We start from the raw sequence: 19310 nt of genomic DNA, 5'->3' as shown, positions 1-19310 counted from the left end.
GGTGGGTTGGGGAGGTAGTAAATTAGAACATACATTATTAACAGTATAATTTCCAAAACCAGCCAAAGCCTGTTAAAGCGAGTTATGGGTGTGGTTGCACTTTGGATGGTTGGTTATTTGAGATGGGGTTGGTGGCAATAGCTGGCGAGTACCAGCGCCCTTACTTTGCCATGCGCACTGCAAGCACCATGACACAGTGTAAATACTTGATGCCAACGACCAGCCCGTACAATCAACACCTGAGCTTTTAGAACATTTCTTAATTTTACTGCAGATTATAATAGCCATATGCACTTGCTTAAGAATTAACTTTCAAGATTATGCTTATATATATATTTTTGAAAATGTTAAAGGTAGCTGTGCCATGCAAGTTTTAATTTATTGGCAGGGAGGTAAAGCCTCAAGAGGCTGCCTGTGTATAACATGCAGTCATCTAGATTGGTTGTCTCTGACAATACTCTCAATTTAATTGGCCGGCATCCTTTTTAAAGATCAAATTGTTTAAGGACCTATAACATGGCAACAGCTCTACCCAGTCAAGCAGACAGGGGTTGCACAAGGGCCTACAAATCTTTGAGGCTTTGTAAAAACAAAACAAAAACTGCACTACCCATCATTTTCCATTACATTTAATCAGGCTGATTACATACATGTCCCTCTCCCCATGCTCTCTCCCTCTACCTCAACCTCCAACTCACATCATCTAAATTGGTTCTTTTATAGCACATTTAAGTGCAATGTTGACATTGCCAAAATAGTATGGGTTTGACAAATGAGCTAACTCTTAGAGTGGAGTGCAAGTGCAGTATCCCCTCTCTGGTGAGAATCAATGCTACAGAGGTCCCTCTGTGTTATACCTTTATGTGTGTGTGAGGGAGAGAGCTGTGTGTGTTCGTGTGTGTGTGTGTGCCAAGCTACACTGTATGCAAGTTGAATCTTTAAAAATGATTGTTTTGAGACATTCACTTTGCCCTATCCATGATGTTGGTGGGTAGAAGTTGGAAATGTAATAATGATGATGTACAATCTTTTTGTGTGTATAAACGTGCACTGTGAAAAGGTAGAGAGAGCACCGCACTGTCAGAGTCCTCTGTCTTATTGCACTGAGTGTTCTCTTGTTTTGCGTAATAAAAAAGAAAAGGAAAAAATATGTTTGAGGAAAAAAGTACTGTATTCTGATTGTCACCTGGGTTCTGTTGAGAGAATTAAATAAATATGAATTTGAAACCCACTATGGAAAACTGTATACTGTTGAAATTATTCATTTTCTCCGAAGATTTTTGCATGTATGATGTTGTTTTTCAAAATGAAGTAGCTATTGAACTTGTGGTGTCAAGATTTTACAAACATTTTAATAGAGTAGCACAGCTTTGATGAAAAAGGAACAATGTTCTGAATATTTCCCCTGATTATTTTGTTTCAACACTATCTTAAGGTATAGCATCAAGATGATCAATATCACACATTTTTGTCATTAGAAATAGCACCTTACTGAAAATAATAACAGAAAAAAGATAAAGTGACAGCAACATTTTATAGAAAACGCTGCTTAGATAAAGATAATAGTGTATGAAGTGCATAGCCACTTTTTAAATCGACTGTTAGCCTCAGTAGTACTCAGAATTGTAAATGGAAAGCTTTCGTGGTTTAAAGTTACAATGAAAAGTGAAAGAGGTCCTTTATTGTTCTCTGAGGCAGACGTGACATTGACTGGCCTTCTTTCTCTGTTGGTCAGCTGCCTTGATGGTGCCAGATTTGGGGGTGATAAACTGCTCTGTTGGACTAACAGTAGTCAGCCAAAAACTGTAGAGGTTGGCAAAGTAGTGACAAGAACCACGTGCACCCTGGCACTCAATGAAGGGGTGAGTCCGGAAATCCTTAAGACAGCTGCCAGAAGAAGTCAGAGATTGGCCACCACCCTCATCACCTGCTCCTGTGTGCTAAAGGGAAAAGGGCAGTGGTACACATTAACTAAGTCAATATTTCTGTCATATGCACAAATCTTTTATCACACTCACCAGGAGGAAGGAGTATCCCGTCCACAGGCTCCTCCAGCCAGGTGGGCATGCTGGGACTTTATGATCCTGGCTGTGAAATGCCACTGCAGGCGAAACTGTCTCACACACCACACAGCGGCTGATGTGGGAGCTAATCTCTTGGCCAAAAAGTGGCATCATGGGTATGGGAGCGGTGGTGGAGAGCCAATAGGATTTGTCGTTACGACTAGAGAAGTGACAGGCAGCTTTGTTGCAGTAGGAGAAAGGCATTGTGGAGAAAATAGGGAGGCAGGAGCCAGCCTGGCCTACAGGCAGAGGAAGTAAAACAGAGGGGGGGTTTGTTAACCCTATAAACTCACGGACAGATGGATAAACTAATTTCAAGACAACCAACAAAAGTTTGCAATTATGCAGACCCTTACCCAGATCTTGAGTGTGAGCCTTTTCTTGTCCCTCCAAGTAAACCAGACTGTAGCCAACCCAAAGCTGGCTGTTGCCTTCAGGGCATCTTGGCACTTTTTCTGACTGGCTGTGGATAACCAGAAGAAAGCCTGGATTCAATGCCCCAGTGCCTGGCTTACCTTGATCACCGGGTGGACCTGGGATACCTGGAGTATGGAGCGGTTTAACAAGTGACAAGTGGAAGATATATAGAGGGAAGAGATGAAAGAGAGAAGGCTGTCATTGAATTTATCCGTAGCAGTAAATGGACATTTTATCTAGACCTTTCTAGACAAACTATCTCCAGAAGTCCTGTTTCTTGGATATAACAGATGTCTTTCATGGTTGAATTTAACAGTCTTCACCTTGAGGTCCGATAAATCCTTGCTGGCCAACATCTCCTGGGTCTCCAACAGGACCACTACGACCAGGAGGACCTGGTAGGCCAGGGGGCCCCAAAGACCCTATAGGACCCTTCTCTCCTGGAACACAATGGACAACTCAGAATGATTAAAAAACACACAATATCAATTCATTCAGGCACAGACCAGAAAGTCTACACATATTCGTACACAGAGCACATATTAGACTCTCTTGCCTTTACGTCCTGGAGTCCCAGGAGGACCTATATCGCCTGGGAATCCCACAGATCCTGAGATACCCTGTGGTCCTGGGGGTCCAACCGGAGCTATCCCTGGGCGTAAGCTAATAGACTCACCACGAGCACCTTTGGCACCTGAAAAAAACAATAAATAATTGCAAGATGTACTGCAGTTATATAGACATTAAGACATTTTATCTTATGTAACTCATACCCTTCACAAAATGTGTTGCTGTTGTTAAAATTCTCTCTCTTAGACATGCACACACACACACACACACACACACACACACACACACACACACACGCACACACACACACACACACACAGTCAGAGCTGTACCTTATTTTCCAATGCCACTCACCTATGTCTCCAGGTGGGCCTATTACTCCCTTGCGGCCAGGACCCCCAGGGACACCCTTGTGACCTTTGGGTCCTGGAGAACCCCTGGGACCAGAAGGACCTCTCTCACCTGTCAAGGTGCAGCAACATTTAGAATGCATTCAATTGAATGACAACTATATCGATACTAATGGCAGCAAGCTAGCACTGTACTTTACCTTTTGGTCCTGTAAAGCCTCGGTCTGGAGCTCCAGGAGGTCCCGGATTGCCCTTAGCTCCCTTACAACCTGGTGATCCAGGGAGGCCAATAGGGCCTGGGTCTCCTTTGGAGACAGTGTTGCTCCCTGGAGGGCCTGGTTTACCAGGAGGGCCTTAAAACACAATACAAAATCCGAGTTGTGAATAGGATGGATGAAAGGGCACAGATACCTAAGGTATAATGTATAGTGAACTGGTCATTGTTGCAAAATAAACAGGTAAATGGGATTTATTTAACATAAATGAGTTGCATGCATATGGAGAACAAGATCAATATTTTGTGTCAAATTATTCATCCCTAAATATGGCCACACAAAGATTGAGACAGGTACACACACACACACACACACACACACACACACACACACACACACACACACACACACACACACCTGGGAGCCCTGGACGTCCTTCAAATCCTACATCTCCGTTGGGTCCTGGAATGGGAGTGCGGCATTCTTGGCCAGGGTAACCAGTTTGACCTGATAACCCAGGATGACCTAAGGGAAGAAATACAAAAAAGCTCAATAAAGTCTCAAAAATAGAAGGAGGAGGAATGGAACAGTATCCACACTCTACAAAAGAAGAGTGCTAATAGGGTGCAATGACACGTCAACAAAACAATGTGAGTGACCATCACAGACAGAGACATCACTGTATTATTTACTGTGGGTGCAATAACACAAAATTAGATATTTTAAACTGCATTCAAAATTGAAATTAAAACTTTAAATCTCCATGTATATCTTCCCCATCATTATAGACACATTATAGATGCAGTAGATGCACTATTGATAATGAAATATATAATACCTGTGTCACCAGGTGGACCCCTCTGTCCTTTAGGGCCAGGATAGGAAGTGGCTCCTGGAGGTCCTGGTGGGCCCTGGAGACCTTTGACTCCAGGAAGACCATCTGGTCCTCGAGGGCCAGGGATATCTATACCTTGAAATGAGAAACCAATGCATTTCAGTGGCAAAGTAAAATGCATATTGAGTAAATGGAATGACACTATTGTTTTATTTTAACTCTTGCACTTTTTGTATGATCTAAGTGAAAGATTCAGGTGAAAGAAAACTTCAGCCTTTCCATTTAAGGCAAATTGTCACTCCAAAATACACATATGGTTTGTATTATATATTATATGAACAAATCTGTACAAACAGACACACAATAAGAAGACACACAAGCAACTTGCTAAACTTAAAAAAACGATAATAAAATGTTTTATTTCTCTTACCTCTTCCTCCTTTCATTCCTTTTGGACCTCTAAGCCCATCCAATCCATCCAGTCCTGGTAGTCCAGGGTGCCCTAACATAAAATTACAATACAGCATAAGAATAATATTGTTGAGTGTGTTCAACACTCAAAGTACTTTCCCTTTAGCACATCACCACATTGTACATCATGTTTTCTCTTTCTCTACATGTCTTTTTTTCAGTAGAAGACAAGCACTTTTTGTATTTTTATGTTAGGTTTTCATTTTCAGTTTGTCTGCATCTAATCAGTCGCATTTTTACTGGCAGTGGCATCCTAGAACCGTTTGACACTGAATTTGTTTAATAGACAATAAAGCAAATACAAATAACATTGTAGACATTTACATTACATGTACCCTGTCTATCCAATGATGGGAGAAACATCTGACATTTTGTTAGTACCTGGAGGCCCATATGGGCCAGGTGGGCCTGGTGGTCCTAGAACTCCTTGGTCACCTTTAATACCTGGAATACCTAGATGACCATATGGGCCACGAGACCCAGGGAAGCCTGTAGAATTAGACACATAAAAGAGCTCATCAACACATCACTCAAATCTTGAAGATAGTGGAAAACCTTTATGTTTCTTTATGTTTATGTGGACTTATGAGATAACTATTTATATTGGTTACTGGCACAATATCTTAACACTTTTTTTTTTCTGTGATCATAGACTGTGTTACATGTCAGGATAAGGTGAAGTTTTTAGTTTTAGTTAGTAGTTTCCTGAGTCTAACCATAAGTTTGCATTCAGAGGTGAATGTCACAGTTTCTTTATTCATTCACTTGCAGTGTATCACTTCTCTCATCCATATCGCCACTGAAAATCACCTTGTCCTCCTTGTCTTCCTGGCTCCCCAGGAATGCCTGGTTGTCCAGGCCATCCTGACCTTCCCGGGGTTCCTGGGTCACCTGGATCTCCTGGACTCCCTCTGGATTCTCAAAGGAATTATTTTGTGCATATAAATTATATACATTTATTTCCAGCTATATATATATATATTCACTATCTACAGTACATTGTATCGCTTATGTATAGAAATATGATTTTTTTTCCAGACAATCATTTTATATCATTTCAGTGTTGCCCTTTTTAAACACTTACCACAGGGTGCTTTCTCCCCTGGCAATCCTTTAGGTCCAGGTGGACCAGGTTGTCCATAAGAATGTCCTGGCTCACCTGAAACAGATTTGGACAGGGTTCATCAGGTACAGTCTAACATCAGGTACATGTATGAAATCCTGAAAAACTTTTTTGTTTTAAATACTTAAGATTCTTTGCATGTCTTACAACAATATATCATATTGTTTCTGATAAACCATACAGAAATCCGAAATAAATCAATGTGTAGACTCACATCCTGTTTTATGAACTGTATTTTTTCTCCATGACACAAAATACCAGAAATTCTACCTAAGAATAGGCTTAAACACATCACGTCTCTATCTTTTGACTCACCCTTGGCCCCTGAAAATCCTGGTAAACCTGGGATACCCGGATGTCCTCTGGGCCCTTGATCTCCCTTTAACAGATATTGACATTCAACAAACTATTTAACATCCTCTCTGAGACTGATAAAATATACTATAACCAGTAAAGTCACTAATTGTGTACTTAAGGGCAATAATGATAACAACATTAACATAAGATAACAGAAAGTATCTAGCCTTAAACTTAAACTGCTTTAGTCCTCATAAATTATGACAAAAAGTGTCCTGGCACAAAGTTGCTGTGCATTACAGACTGTTGGAATCATCAGAAATACAATATATATTATATCTAGATAGACTATTTGATTCAAGTGAGACAGACAGTTGTCACTAAATGAAGACAATAAATTAGGTTCACTATGTACCGGATCTCCAACATGCCCAATATATCCCCTTGGACCAGTAAAACCTTTGATACCGGCACAGCCAGGGGATCCAGATATTCCTTTCCTCCCTGGGGCACCAGTGCTGCCTTTAGGCCCTGGCAGACCAGGCCTTCCATCAGGCCCTGAATCACCTGTTACTCCCCTTAGGCCCTTTAAGCCTGTAAGCAACACGACAAAATAAAAATAATGTTGCCCTGTACTGTTTATCAGTCTATAGTATGTGTTTATATTGTGTATATTTATATAGTGAATTCAAGAAATATAAGTTAAGTAACAGGTCCATTGCCTTTAGGTCCTTGTTGTCCTTGTTCACCCTTCCCTCCTGGAAGTCCTGATGGGCCTTTTGTTACATTCCCAATCATTGGTGGTCCTGGCAATCCTGGTGGACCTTGTACACCTGATTGGACCACAGAGTTCAGGTGAAATTCTTGTCAAACAGATCCATAATCAATATCCTAAATTATCCTTAACTTGTGGCTCTAACATGTTGTCGCTCTATAGCCACTACTGTAGCTACACATGGCATTATTTCAACAAAATTGTGTAAATGAATGAGTGAAAAAGACCAAGCCATGATTTAGGTTAAGATCCACTTGTGTCCACTCGTTTCTACTTCATGCTAGAAGGGAGAGTTAATATGTGCTAAAATGGTCAATTATTACCTCTTGGTAAAAGAAAAGCAAAGAGAGCTATTCAGTGTTACCAGTAGGAGGCAGTGTGGCAACTTGCTTCTCCTTTTGGACTCTGAACAGACTGAACAGAAGCAAATGGCTGCCCTGTCTCATTCTGTCTCCTGTTTTACAGGAACCTTAACTGTGTACAGGTACTCTGTCTGGGACCTGTTACACAACTGCACGGCCAGAGGCAACATAACCATATTTATTGAAAATATTTTTTGAATTGCAACAAATTCTTTCTAAAATTTCTTATATAACTATAGTAATAAGATATTCAGCCACACAAAATGTGTTATATTTTGTGTGCATATCTTGCTATGCACATATTTGAATCTGAATAATGATTGCACATATAAGAGACATCTTGAATATTATTTTCTGCTTGTTGGCCATATATCAATTATTTCAAAAACTAGGCCACAGCATCTGGCAATATAACCATCAGACACATGGTATGTATTAGACTCACCTTTTCTACCAGGTACTCCTGGGCCACCGGGGATACCTGAGCGACCATTAAAGCCTCTCTCTCCCTGTTTACCTCTGGGTCCTGGAGGTCCAGGACGGCCTGGTAAACCTCTGGCTCCAGCCCTGCCAGGATACCCCCTTTTACCTAGATGAAAGGAAAGTCTTACTTCAGTCAGGGCAGATTGGGCTTTCCAAAGTGTCCTAGTATAGAGAGTGATGCTGCTGGTGGTGAGAAATGTGGTGATCAGATGTTGGGATCACTAATCTGGAGACAGTGTGTAGAGAGGTATAGGCACAGCTGATTGTGTTAAAAGTATCCTAGCCTGGAAATAGCTCCTTTGTGTGAATGAGATGCAGTTATACATTTAACAGACTGGATGGCATAAACAAGCACCCATCAGATTACACACAGAAAAGATAAAAAAGGTTTCTTGATCAAGACAGGCCAGTAGTTCACCTTTCAGTCCTGGTTGGCCATCTATCCCAGGATCTCCTGAGTCGCCAGTGCTGCCTCTTGGTCCAGCTGGGCCCAGCAGACCGGGAGGTCCAGGGAAACCTTGAGGTCCCTTCTGTCCATGACCAGATAGGCCTATATCTCCTTTAAAACCCTTCAGAGCAAGGTAGCCTATGCAATTTTATAACATTCTGTATATCAATGGGTGGTTAGATGGTGGCCTCACAACAAAATAAGCATTATTTTCAAATGAACTTAATCTTGACAACATTTTTAAGGGACAGATTTTTTTTTTTTTGCTGTGGGCTCACCTGGTATTCCCCTCTGCCCTGGATTTCCTGGAGGTCCTGGAGGACCTGTAGGTCCATACAGCTCACATATAGTGCAGGCTGGGCCTGGGGGACCAGTGGTTCCAGGGTCACCATTGACTCCTGGGTGTCCTTTATATCCTGGTTGTCCAGGTTGGCCTTGCACACCTGTAATTTAGAGGCATCAACCAATTCTAATGTTGTTTTCTGCGAGACAGGCCACATTAACTGAACCCTAAGTTGTTGAGTGATTTGTTTGTGTTTACCTATATATGAATGAAACTTACCTGGAGACCCTGGGCTTCCAGGAATGCCCCGAATACCGTTTGGACCAATTGCCCCAGGGGGACCAGGTGGGCCAGGAGCACCTGGCCGGGCAATGAAGACATCTCCTTGTGCCCCCTTCCTGCCAGGGGGCCCTGGTAACCCAGGAGGGCCTGTAGGGCCATCCAGACTAATTCCACTGGGACCAGGGTCACCTGGATACCCATCTAAACCTGGAGGTCCTTTTACAAATAAGAGAGACCTACAGTATAAGTGTATAACTATCCCTCCTAACTATATAATTCATGATTAAATGACATTTTTTTCTGCAGTGTGGATGCTTGATGGTCAATAAGCTTGAAACTCTCAAATGAAGTAACACCTTTAAAAAATTGTATACCATTTTAATTTGGCAACATTTTTTAAATGTCATTACCGGGCGCTCCAATTGCTCCAGTTTTACTATCTCCTTTCATGCCTTTGGGGCCTGGTGGTCCCTGAAGTCCATTAAGACCGTCTCTTCCTGGTGCACCTGTAATTCCTACAAGCAGTCAAAGAAAATTTAAAGTTGCCGACAATGTTTTATGGGTCATAAAACATTGTCGGCAACCAACAAATGATGTAGCAATCCCCCTTTGACAAATAGATGTAATATTTACAGTGCTTGGGTGCATTGACCATTTTTTAAGATATCCTGTGTAACAAGACTTACCTGGTGAACCTTGCTCGCCCTTAAGACCAGGAGGACCAATCTCCTGTTCGTGACAGCATGGCTCAATTTCACCTGGTAACACAAATGCATGATTGAGCCCATGGCACCTGGCCCAAACTGAGAATCATTAAATTCATCCTGATATCTGACCTGGTGGGCCTGGTCGTCCAGGAAGTCCTGGTTGTCCAGGGTGGCCTTCATTTCCTTTAGGTCCAGAATGCCCCTTAGGGCCTGGAAAACCAGGGCCTGGGGGCCCTACAAGTCCTGGAAACCCTTTGGCTCCAGCAAAACCAGGGTAACCTTTGGGACCAGGTAAACCTACATATCCAGTACCCTGCAAAAATGTTGAGTCAAACCATAACTCCAGTGTAGCAAAGTGTAATTTTTTTTTACATTTACAGGTGTAATTAAAATATTAATCAAATCCATCTGTTGCATATATATTTACAGTAATTGAACACACTTACTGGTGGTCCAGGATCTCCTGCAGGGCCATGGGGGCCATCCTGTCCTGGCCTACCTGTTGCTCCAGGAAGACCAGAGGGTCCAAGGACTCCTTGGTTACCCTTGGCACCTTTCAACAACAAAAATAAATGCTATGAATGTTTAATAACTCATGTTATGTACACATACATATATGTGCCCTGCGATGAACTGGCTTGTCCAGGGTGTGCCCGCCTCTTTCCCAATGTTAGCTAGGCTCCAGCGCCCCTGCAACCCTAGTGAGGATAAGTGGTTACAGATAATGCATGAATGGGTATGTACACACTGTGACTTCTTATTTGAAAAAAAGCACAAAGTTACAGACAGACAAATCAAGCCTACTTTTTATTTCAAGCATAATTTGAAGCATTGACACTATAATTAGTGTACAGAGACTCCAATAGGTGTATTAGTGTATTAAGAATTGTATTGTGCTTTATAGAACAATTATCCTATTTCTCACTTGAAGTATTACCTCAGTCACTAGTTTCAAGCCACCATTTTTTTCTGCTTCAAAACTGAGTAAAAACCAAGCTCAGTCCTACTTGCAGTTTGTCACCCACAGCTTACAGTCCTTTTACTGTTTCAGCCTTGATCTTGTCCGTGTGTTTTGTGCCCTTTTGTTTATTTGCCTTTAAAGTCTTAATGCAAATCCTCCCTTCCTGTCCTTTGTCTTTTACCTTTTGTTCCCTACCTATTCACATAATGTTTGATCACAACTGTTTCACTGTATAAAAGTGCTTTATTTCAATTGCTCTGGGTCAACTCACTGGCTCAGATCCGGTCTGCATCTGTATGTCTACCTGTGTCCTGGCATGCTCACATCACTACAGCAAAACCTTGAACTGGCCTTGAATGGTTTCTTCTACATCCAGCAGCTCTATGCTCTCATTCAAATATGGTACATCATGCCCAACTTGAGGCTTCAGACTGGTTGTCCACAAACAAACTGGTGTTGTCACAATGGGTTTACAATTGTACTGAACAGTGATCATGTTCGGTTCCTATGTAGTGTCACTGTTTCCAAGCACTTTAAATACCTATTACTCACCTTTAGCACCTGCCACAAAAGAGTCACCTTTTTGACCCTTCTGTCCTTTTAAACCAGGAATTCCTTGAAAGCCCTGCAAGAAAATACAAATCAAATGCAAAACTATCTTTCTGTGTCGATGACAAAAAACTTGATTTTTAAACATGTTTTAGAATTTCATTTAATGCATTTAATCATATAGTTTGAGTCCTGATGTTCTTACTTGTGGTCCTCTTGGACCCACATCTCCTTCTGCTCCTGGGTCTCCCTTAAGTCCTTGAGTTCCAGGAAAACCTGGAGGTCCTATATAACCCGGTGGACCAGGAGGCCCTATAGGTCCCCCACCAGATATACAGTCACATGCTCCTGGACAACCTGGAGGAGACACAGAAGGCAAAAATCTAAAAATTCAATGCAGTGTGTCTGTAAAAAACAAACAAATATACACTCACCCACTCAAACAGACTAATAAATGTATTTTATTGTATTTATTATAATTTGCCCTGTTTAGATACAGTGCAAAATAGTGGTATATATAGTGTTTTAGATTATATCACAGCTCAATAGACAGAGAAGAATACAATCTCTGCAAGTGGGATAAACTAATACAAACTAATACAAACAGTTGCAGGTCACCTTTAATTCCTCTGCGACCTTTGTTTCCACGAGATCCCCTGGGTCCTGGGTCACCAGGGTCCCCTGGGGAACCAGGCTCACAGTAGTAATCTGTGGATCAACCAGCCACAAATATTGGCCAAAAGAAGTTCAAAACATATTCAAGTAGTAGTTCAATATTTTAATATTATTGTATACATTTTTATATAGATATAACTGGGAACTCACCTCCACATCCTGATCCAATCACATCAAATGTACAGACCACAGACCACACAAACACAGGCACAAGCCAGAAGGTAAGTCCATATTGAAATGAACATGAGATAAAACACACAACAAGCTTACAAGTCTTCAAATGATATGTGTGAAATTATCCTGTGTGTGAAATAATTAATACATATTGTAAAATATTTTGTGTTTAATATGAAGGAAGCGCCAACATACCTGGAGGCCCTGGAAGGCCTCTGGCACCTTTAGGGCCAAGGTGTCCTTTAGGGCCTTTTGGTCCAGGAAATGGATTGGTTTCAAAGTCATTATACCTCCCTGGCTCTCCCTTGTAGCCTTTGGGACCAGGGACCCCTCGTGGACCAGGCAAACCAGGTTCCTCTAGGAAGGTGTGAGAGATGATGTGAAATTTCAAATAAGGTTGAATCAAGACTGTTTGTAATTGTGACAACACACACTTTCATATGGAACAAATGGAGAGAGATTTTTGGCCTAGTAGTAGTCCTATAACCAGGGATGTAGCCTAGAGTTTCACTCATAATACCATACTTATATTTACAACACAGCACCACAACTGTTATGAATTGATGTCCTAAAGTGACAAGAAAGAATGGTCTATGGAGGTTGTAAAAGAGAGACTTAACAGTTTGTGCCTTAATTCCAAAAGAAGACTGTTTGGGTTTTCTCTCTCTGTGTCAGTGACTTTGTGATAACGATAAGAACAATGATTTCCAATTTGAATGGTAGAGGACCGGGCAAATAAATGGATCAAATCCTAACCAGATTCAGTGATGTACTCAGTGATATAAAGTCAGGAGTAACCTAAAAGATAGAGACCGAGGACAAAGGAAGAACTCTGACCTGGTATTGTTAACCCTGGTGGCCCAGGAGGTCCATGCATGCCCATCATTCCAGGGTCACCTGGGAGTCCAGGTATTCCGGGATACCCACGGTCACCTTTAGGACCTGAACCAAACATAGAACCAAGAAAAAGGGAAGAGTAGTGTTTACAGACTTTGGTCATCAATCTACAAGCAAAAGAGTGTATCAGACAATTTCATTTCAAGTGATATTTTTCAAAATGCACTGTATTCATCCATATTTGAAAATGTGACAGACAAACAGCAGAGAAATGCCACAGGTGTGGTTTCTATTGTCCATACTTTTAAAAACATTTTGATGATTTTTTAAAATCTTCTGTTGTAACTGACATAGGTCAAGTTGACTACAGTTTAAAACGACACAACAACACATTTCACAACTTTCAACTCCCTAGTGGGTCAGTGTTCGAGCACAAGTTAAGCACTCCACTGGAGTGCATATCAACATAATTACAGTATAATGTATTTGATTTGGCCAAAGTTATAAGATCACATTTGAAAATCATTGGTTTTTGTTTCAAGGAATTTTTCCATTATCATATTTCAAATAAAGATATGTACAATAAGATAATGCTACCAGTGAGGAGAGTGTAGTTACTGCTGTGGCGTTACCTCTGGCATGAGTTCCATTAAGTAAGAGCTGTGGACCAGGGAGACCTGGGTCTCCTTGGTAACCCTGTTGGATGTAAAGACAGAGACAGAAATGATAGCCATTAATACATTATTACTGATGGACATAATCATATGGATTAAGTATCATTGGTGGCATTCTAGGCTTTAAAGATAATTGTCCGTTTTGTTTGTCCATTTCTATTTGCATCTGACATTTCTAGCTTTATAATTTTGTCCAATTTGTGATGGAGATTCTTTTGGTTCTTACCTTTAGTCCAATTTTCCCAATGAGGCCTGGAAGTCCTACATCTCCACGAAAACCCTGGAAATATATCAATATATTTAATCTAAAAAAAATGCTTATGTATATTAACACAAGGGATTACTCATATTACAGATATACCTCAGGTCCTGGATGTCCTTCTCTACCAGGAAATCCTGGAGGACCCTAGAGATAGAAACAATGAGGTGAATATTGTATCTGTGTATATCTGTCAACAAATGTGACAAACAAATAGACAAACAGATATACACACATGACTTTTCAACTCTAAAAGCATGGTGTGGTCTGATTTAAGTCACCCACCCAAACTCCAGGAAAACCAGGGATTCCTGACTCTCCTTTAAGTTGATAGTGGTATATATCACTCACACCCTAATAAGAAAGAAAATGGAAATCAAATACCTTCCTTAACTCTCACACATGCCTCTAGGCTAACATACACGATAAACTCACACTTTGGCCTTTTGGTCCACATAGTCCAGGAAGACCTTGTTCCCCCTGAGAAGCAGAAAAGAGATAGACATAATAACAGATAATGAGAATGAGAGCGATAATGAAATATTACAGCACGGAGAAGGTAGAGTTTGATTAAATGAGAGCAACAAATGAGAGCTTCACCTTGTAACCTTTAGGTGGAAGAAACTCTGGGGGAAATTCTATGACTTCTTCTGGTCCTTGCGGGCCAGGTGGGCCTTGCTCACCCTGGAATATGGAATTAAAAGCATGAATACTTGGGGTTTATGGTTGTGAGTTGCATGCATTCATACATATGCACACAACCCAAAGCACACACATACATTTTTACACACACAGCACAAAATATCAATACATAGCAGCCAAAGGTGAAAAATGTTTTCTTACATTGTCACCTTTTTCACCTGCCAGTGATCTTCCAGGGTCACCCTGCGTAACAACCAAAAGTTTAATAAGGTTTTGTATTTGTGTAGATATGTGTGTGTATGCACACTTGTGTATAGCATGCATTGGTAAAGACTGTGAAGCAGGTGACTCACTGGCAGTCCTCTTACACCTTTAGGTCCTTCCAAGCCCTAAATGGAGTCACACATACATTTTTACATAGGCGGTTGAGTGAGTATATATTGCTGAATAGTGTTCATGTGCAGTAATGTGCAGTTGTAATTATAAATTGTAGGAAAAAAACTATATTAGTAAGTGAAAATTAACCTCAAGTCCAGGAGGGCCTGGAGGGCCAGTAGGGCCTTTGGGCCCAATGAGTCCTTTTTTTCCCTGAGTTACACACACACACACACACACACACACACACACACACACACACCATATTAAAGGGACTAAAGACATGAAGCTGAGTCAACTTAATGAAAAGCAGAGGGTGCAAAATTTAAAGCATTTCATCTTAGCTTTATTTATTATCAGAATGTACTGCTTTGCTTTTAAAAACAAGGAAATCAAACGTACTGGTCGACCAAGTTCTCCTTCTCTACCACGGTCCCCCTGGAAAATATAATGAAAATAGATGACAATGTTCAGACTGACTTAATTGTAAATAACTATGTAACTAGTGACCATGGGTACGCTAGTGCTAGGGCACTTAGTGAAGTCCGGTCCGTCATTAACTGAGCCTCTCTAGACAAGAGGAACTTACGGGAGGTCCTTGGAGAAAAGCACCATTCCAAGGTTCTCCTTTAATCCCTTTAGGTCCAGGTAATCCCTGACAAGAAGAGAATGTTCATATAAGATACAGAATGTTTGTTCAACTTTCAGTGTCAGTGTTTAATTATCGATCATTCCTGCAATACCTGCATGTTCCATCTGTTGTTTTAGTATCACTACAGCCTTTGATGGAAAGTTCACCATGATTAATAGCTTTAAAAGGTCAATTGCTGGTAGGAAACAGGACATGCCAATGACCACCCTTACATATCTCTGTTCTATTTGTCCAGCTACAACCTGCATTGCCACTGAATGCTGGTATAGGTCATAAATAGTGTGCTGCAGAACAGAGCACCTACATTTCATAGTAAGAGAAGGACAAGCTGGAAAAGGACATTTGAAGGTGTCACTCCTGACTAAATAATGCATAACAGAGACATCATAACAGGAGTTATGCTCACCGGTGGCCCATGGAAACCATCCAAACCAGGAACACCAGGGACTCCTGGTCGACCTCTTGTTCCGTTACAGCCATCCACTCCTGGCAAACCAGGCTCGCCACCTGCTCCGGGGTGGCCCTGAACAATATTGCACACTTAAATTGGTGACGTATAACAGACTATAAGAAGTCACAATTGTGACCTCTTTGACTAAAGTGAAACTATGCTCTACAGCATTCATAATTTTAAACCTATATCTCATTTGTAATATTTCATAATTATGTAGTAGTTTTAGATGAACAACTTGAGCTTTTAACAAACACTTGAGTACTGAAGAGGCAGCTGCGTTGGGCATGGGAGACACAACTACAGTATGCCATGATGTGACCACTAGATGGAGTACCTGACACATGCTTCCAATCACTGCACCATTTACTGAGCAGTCTCCAATTTTGTATCTTAAATGTATGAACTGGGCAATTATGTAGTTGGAAATGCCACGTGACATATATATATTATTATTATTATTATTATTATTATTATTAGCAGAAAATATTCTATATTCCTTTGAGACTGTGCAAAAATAAGTACACATAAGTACAGTGGTTTACTCACTGATGAGCCGTCATTACCAGGAAAACCAGGAACACCTGTCTTGCCCTGAAATGTAAAAAATATGGGCACCGTTCATTCATTACAGCTTTAATCACATTACCCCACCACTTTTTTTTTTTTCTGCATCACTGTAAATAGACTATAATAATAGATTTTAATAATAGATTTATTATTACTAGCGGTACTTGTACTTGCATGCAGTGTCCAACTTTATTTCTAACTGTTTTTTTTTTGTTTGTTTTTTTTAACATGCACACTAACACGGTCTCCTTTGGGCCCTTCTGGGCCAGGTAATCCCTCTGCTCCCCTCCTGCCTTTCTCTCCAGGTAGCCCTTCATGTCCCCGTGGCCCCATCAGTCCTCGGGGGCCTTGCTGACCTGACTTTCCTGGAGCACCCTGCAAAAAGGAAAGTCATTCATATAACACCTTAACATAGACTGTAGATGTGAGTGACACCTAGGATTAAGAATATTTGATCTGTCAAATCATGGAATATAACAAATTCTCATTGTGCAAAACATTTACAATTGAGACAGGGAATATTGGTGGAAAAAAAACAATTAATATAAATATTTTTATATAACATAACAATATAAGAAGATGGTGGCCATACCCGTGCACCTTTGGCAGCATGACACCGACATGCAGAGCAGTCTCTCCCTTGACATGGGCCCTCAATCCTCCCCTGAAACAACAAATAGAGACAAACTTTAAATCCAGAGGAGACTTATTAATGCATTTAAAAGAGAGAGATGGATACTGGCTGTGGCTGCATGTGTAGGAGAGTATAAGCAGAGCAGATTATAGTAAGAGGTGAGAGGACATCTGCAGGCACATCAGATAAAGTTGTGGTTCGGGCATATCTGCCATTGCTGAATATGTCACTGCTTTGAGAAATAGCTATGTGAATGAAAACATTTCCCTGTGGAGACTGGACAGACCTCATTAGAAACATTCAAACTAATCAGTGTTCTTACAGACTTGGGTAAATAAAGAGCCCTCTGACCTTGGTGAGAAAGTAAGCACTTCTTCATTCTCATAATAATGTTCTGTGAACCCACACCTTCAGATTCCCATGTGTGTATGTGTCTAAGAGGAGTTTTACAGTGCAGAGATGTCTGTGTCACAAACATTTAGTGATGTTTCGTCAAAGCCTAACAAATGTTTGGATTAGTTTATGCTGGAGAATTTCTACAGCACATCTGCTGGCCCACTCTCCTTTGGAACAAACAGTGATGGCTATCTTTCACAAAGGTCAAAAACATACAACGACTGGCTATATCTAGGACAAGCCACAGGAATTTAGTGCAACAGCTAAATTGGGAACACTAAGTGAAGTAAAAACACAGACAGTTCCATTCCAACTCCATTGCTGCATAAGATACTGTCACAGCTAAACAACAATTAGGGTGTTAAGCTACGTCCAGTCCAGCTATAGCACAATTTAAACACAATGAAGTTTAATGTCACTGCTAAGTTTTGATTACTTTTCTAAATGTTGGGCCTGCTCTTGGCATTACTACACCAACAGGTGAGTGTTGTGTTAACAAATTTGTTGTTAATCTGTTTGCCTATCAAAACACATAAGTTAGTCTGGTTTCACACAGAATGTATTTGAGGGAGGCGCAAATTAAGACTACTGGTGTTCAGCCATTAGCCATTATGCTTTGCTTTCCTTGACTTTTGTGTTTTTGGTTGGGGTAAATTAATTTGCACAAATTTCACAAATACTCTTTCTGATGTCCCCTGTAGACCTGACCTGTCGTGGTCACTGGGTCATACCTAGATATGGTTGCTAGGTTATGATTGGACACTGGGTTGAGGGAGGAGTCTAGTGTATGCTTATTCAATAGGAACAAAAAGACATGGTCTTGGTTTCTATGAACTGAATACTTGTTACTTTTATGACATATTAACCAGTACAGATATATGCAGTAAGCCAACTCGGCTTATAGATAAGTCCGGCAAGTTTATTGGTCTAGCTGCAGCGTAGTATTTGTTAGTAATAAGTATTTGTGTACCATAAGAACACCAAACAGTCCAGTAGGTTACATGGGGACAAACAGTATAAACACACAAGCAGCAACATATTTACATGTGCACCAAGTACCTTCAGGAATATTTCTGGAAAATACTAGGAGCCAGTACAAGACTGTTTATGGAATTCAGATTGCGTACCCAGATATGTATGCAAACAACTGACAGACAGCAAGCTATTTACCAAGCTGTTTACCAAGTGACATGAAGTGTACTGACAGCGTCAGGTGTTTATGACAGGCGTAAAAAACATTCCTGGCTACTGTAGAAGTTTTAACTAAACATTACTTGATCGATTGCACAGAGGATGACTATAAAAAGTGAAACCCCTGTTGTTTAGTATGTGGAATAGAAGTGCTGATTGAACTCTGGTTTTGAAGTTGTAGTTTCTGATGGTGTTATATTGAACTGGATTATATTCCAGTGTTTTCTCCACACTATTTACATAAATGAGAGGGGCATAGAGTCTAATTAACATCTTTAAACAACAAAAACTCAACTTCATTGTAAATGAGGTGATAAAGTATTGGAAACATCTGTCAGTGAGTGCAATGCAGATGTATATAACACCCTCACAAAGCAGTAGTAGTAGTATACAAAACTGGTTGAAGGAAATGTATGTTAATGTAAGTCACAGGGCTATTGTGCTCCTTATATAGTGCATGTGCTTCACACAGTGTGCTTTTAAAGCATGTTTAATCTATTCAGGCAGTAGTCCACTAAATAATTCTGTCTTAAAATCTTTTTTAATGAGAAAAGTTTCAGGCCCAGTCTTGATCAGCAGATATGTTGCT

General features: G+C 40.7%; 2 protein-coding genes across 2 annotated transcripts in view; one reads left to right on the top strand and one right to left on the bottom strand.

The window, feature by feature from the left end:
* Positions 1 to 1333: 1333 nt before the first annotated feature.
* Positions 1334 to 19310, bottom strand: part of LOC104919227 (collagen alpha-4(IV) chain) — a 19671-nt gene continuing 1694 nt past the window's right edge. Inside the window, exons 4-48 of the mRNA XM_027285678.1 lie at positions 17093 to 17164; positions 16741 to 16875; positions 16480 to 16524; positions 15886 to 16002; positions 15417 to 15482; positions 15230 to 15265; positions 14978 to 15040; positions 14806 to 14841; positions 14654 to 14695; positions 14411 to 14494; positions 14246 to 14290; positions 14096 to 14164; positions 13913 to 13957; positions 13778 to 13831; positions 13510 to 13573; positions 12878 to 12982; positions 12236 to 12397; positions 12017 to 12025; positions 11810 to 11899; positions 11397 to 11548; positions 11195 to 11267; positions 10128 to 10234; positions 9811 to 9994; positions 9661 to 9732; positions 9385 to 9489; positions 8972 to 9190; positions 8688 to 8852; positions 8380 to 8547; positions 7924 to 8067; positions 7064 to 7174; positions 6757 to 6935; positions 6360 to 6423; positions 6006 to 6080; positions 5732 to 5839; positions 5303 to 5410; positions 4881 to 4952; positions 4454 to 4585; positions 4033 to 4140; positions 3601 to 3753; positions 3405 to 3512; positions 3037 to 3174; positions 2804 to 2920; positions 2420 to 2605; positions 2019 to 2302; positions 1334 to 1940 (exon numbers count right to left, since the gene is read on the bottom strand). Of these exons, the coding sequence (XP_027141479.1) occupies positions 1680 to 1940; positions 2019 to 2302; positions 2420 to 2605; positions 2804 to 2920; positions 3037 to 3174; positions 3405 to 3512; positions 3601 to 3753; positions 4033 to 4140; positions 4454 to 4585; positions 4881 to 4952; positions 5303 to 5410; positions 5732 to 5839; positions 6006 to 6080; positions 6360 to 6423; positions 6757 to 6935; positions 7064 to 7174; positions 7924 to 8067; positions 8380 to 8547; positions 8688 to 8852; positions 8972 to 9190; positions 9385 to 9489; positions 9661 to 9732; positions 9811 to 9994; positions 10128 to 10234; positions 11195 to 11267; positions 11397 to 11548; positions 11810 to 11899; positions 12017 to 12025; positions 12236 to 12397; positions 12878 to 12982; positions 13510 to 13573; positions 13778 to 13831; positions 13913 to 13957; positions 14096 to 14164; positions 14246 to 14290; positions 14411 to 14494; positions 14654 to 14695; positions 14806 to 14841; positions 14978 to 15040; positions 15230 to 15265; positions 15417 to 15482; positions 15886 to 16002; positions 16480 to 16524; positions 16741 to 16875; positions 17093 to 17164 (4932 nt within the window). The 3' untranslated portion in view covers positions 1334 to 1679. The remainder of the gene's footprint in view (positions 1941 to 2018; positions 2303 to 2419; positions 2606 to 2803; positions 2921 to 3036; positions 3175 to 3404; positions 3513 to 3600; positions 3754 to 4032; positions 4141 to 4453; positions 4586 to 4880; positions 4953 to 5302; positions 5411 to 5731; positions 5840 to 6005; positions 6081 to 6359; positions 6424 to 6756; positions 6936 to 7063; positions 7175 to 7923; positions 8068 to 8379; positions 8548 to 8687; positions 8853 to 8971; positions 9191 to 9384; positions 9490 to 9660; positions 9733 to 9810; positions 9995 to 10127; positions 10235 to 11194; positions 11268 to 11396; positions 11549 to 11809; positions 11900 to 12016; positions 12026 to 12235; positions 12398 to 12877; positions 12983 to 13509; positions 13574 to 13777; positions 13832 to 13912; positions 13958 to 14095; positions 14165 to 14245; positions 14291 to 14410; positions 14495 to 14653; positions 14696 to 14805; positions 14842 to 14977; positions 15041 to 15229; positions 15266 to 15416; positions 15483 to 15885; positions 16003 to 16479; positions 16525 to 16740; positions 16876 to 17092; positions 17165 to 19310) is intronic.
* The window catches only part of LOC104919232 (collagen alpha-5(IV) chain), a 27427-nt gene continuing 26049 nt past the window's right edge, over positions 17933 to 19310 (top strand). Inside the window, exon 1 of the mRNA XM_019262130.2 lies at positions 17933 to 18010. The gene's annotated coding sequence lies outside the window, so the exon portion shown is untranslated. The remainder of the gene's footprint in view (positions 18011 to 19310) is intronic.

Source organism: Larimichthys crocea, chromosome XII (assembly GCF_000972845.2).
Source record: "Larimichthys crocea isolate SSNF chromosome XII, L_crocea_2.0, whole genome shotgun sequence".
NCBI lineage: Eukaryota > Metazoa > Chordata > Actinopteri > Sciaenidae > Larimichthys > Larimichthys crocea.
Note: the sequence above shows the minus strand (reverse complement) of the source record. Positions and strands in the feature narration are given on the sequence as shown.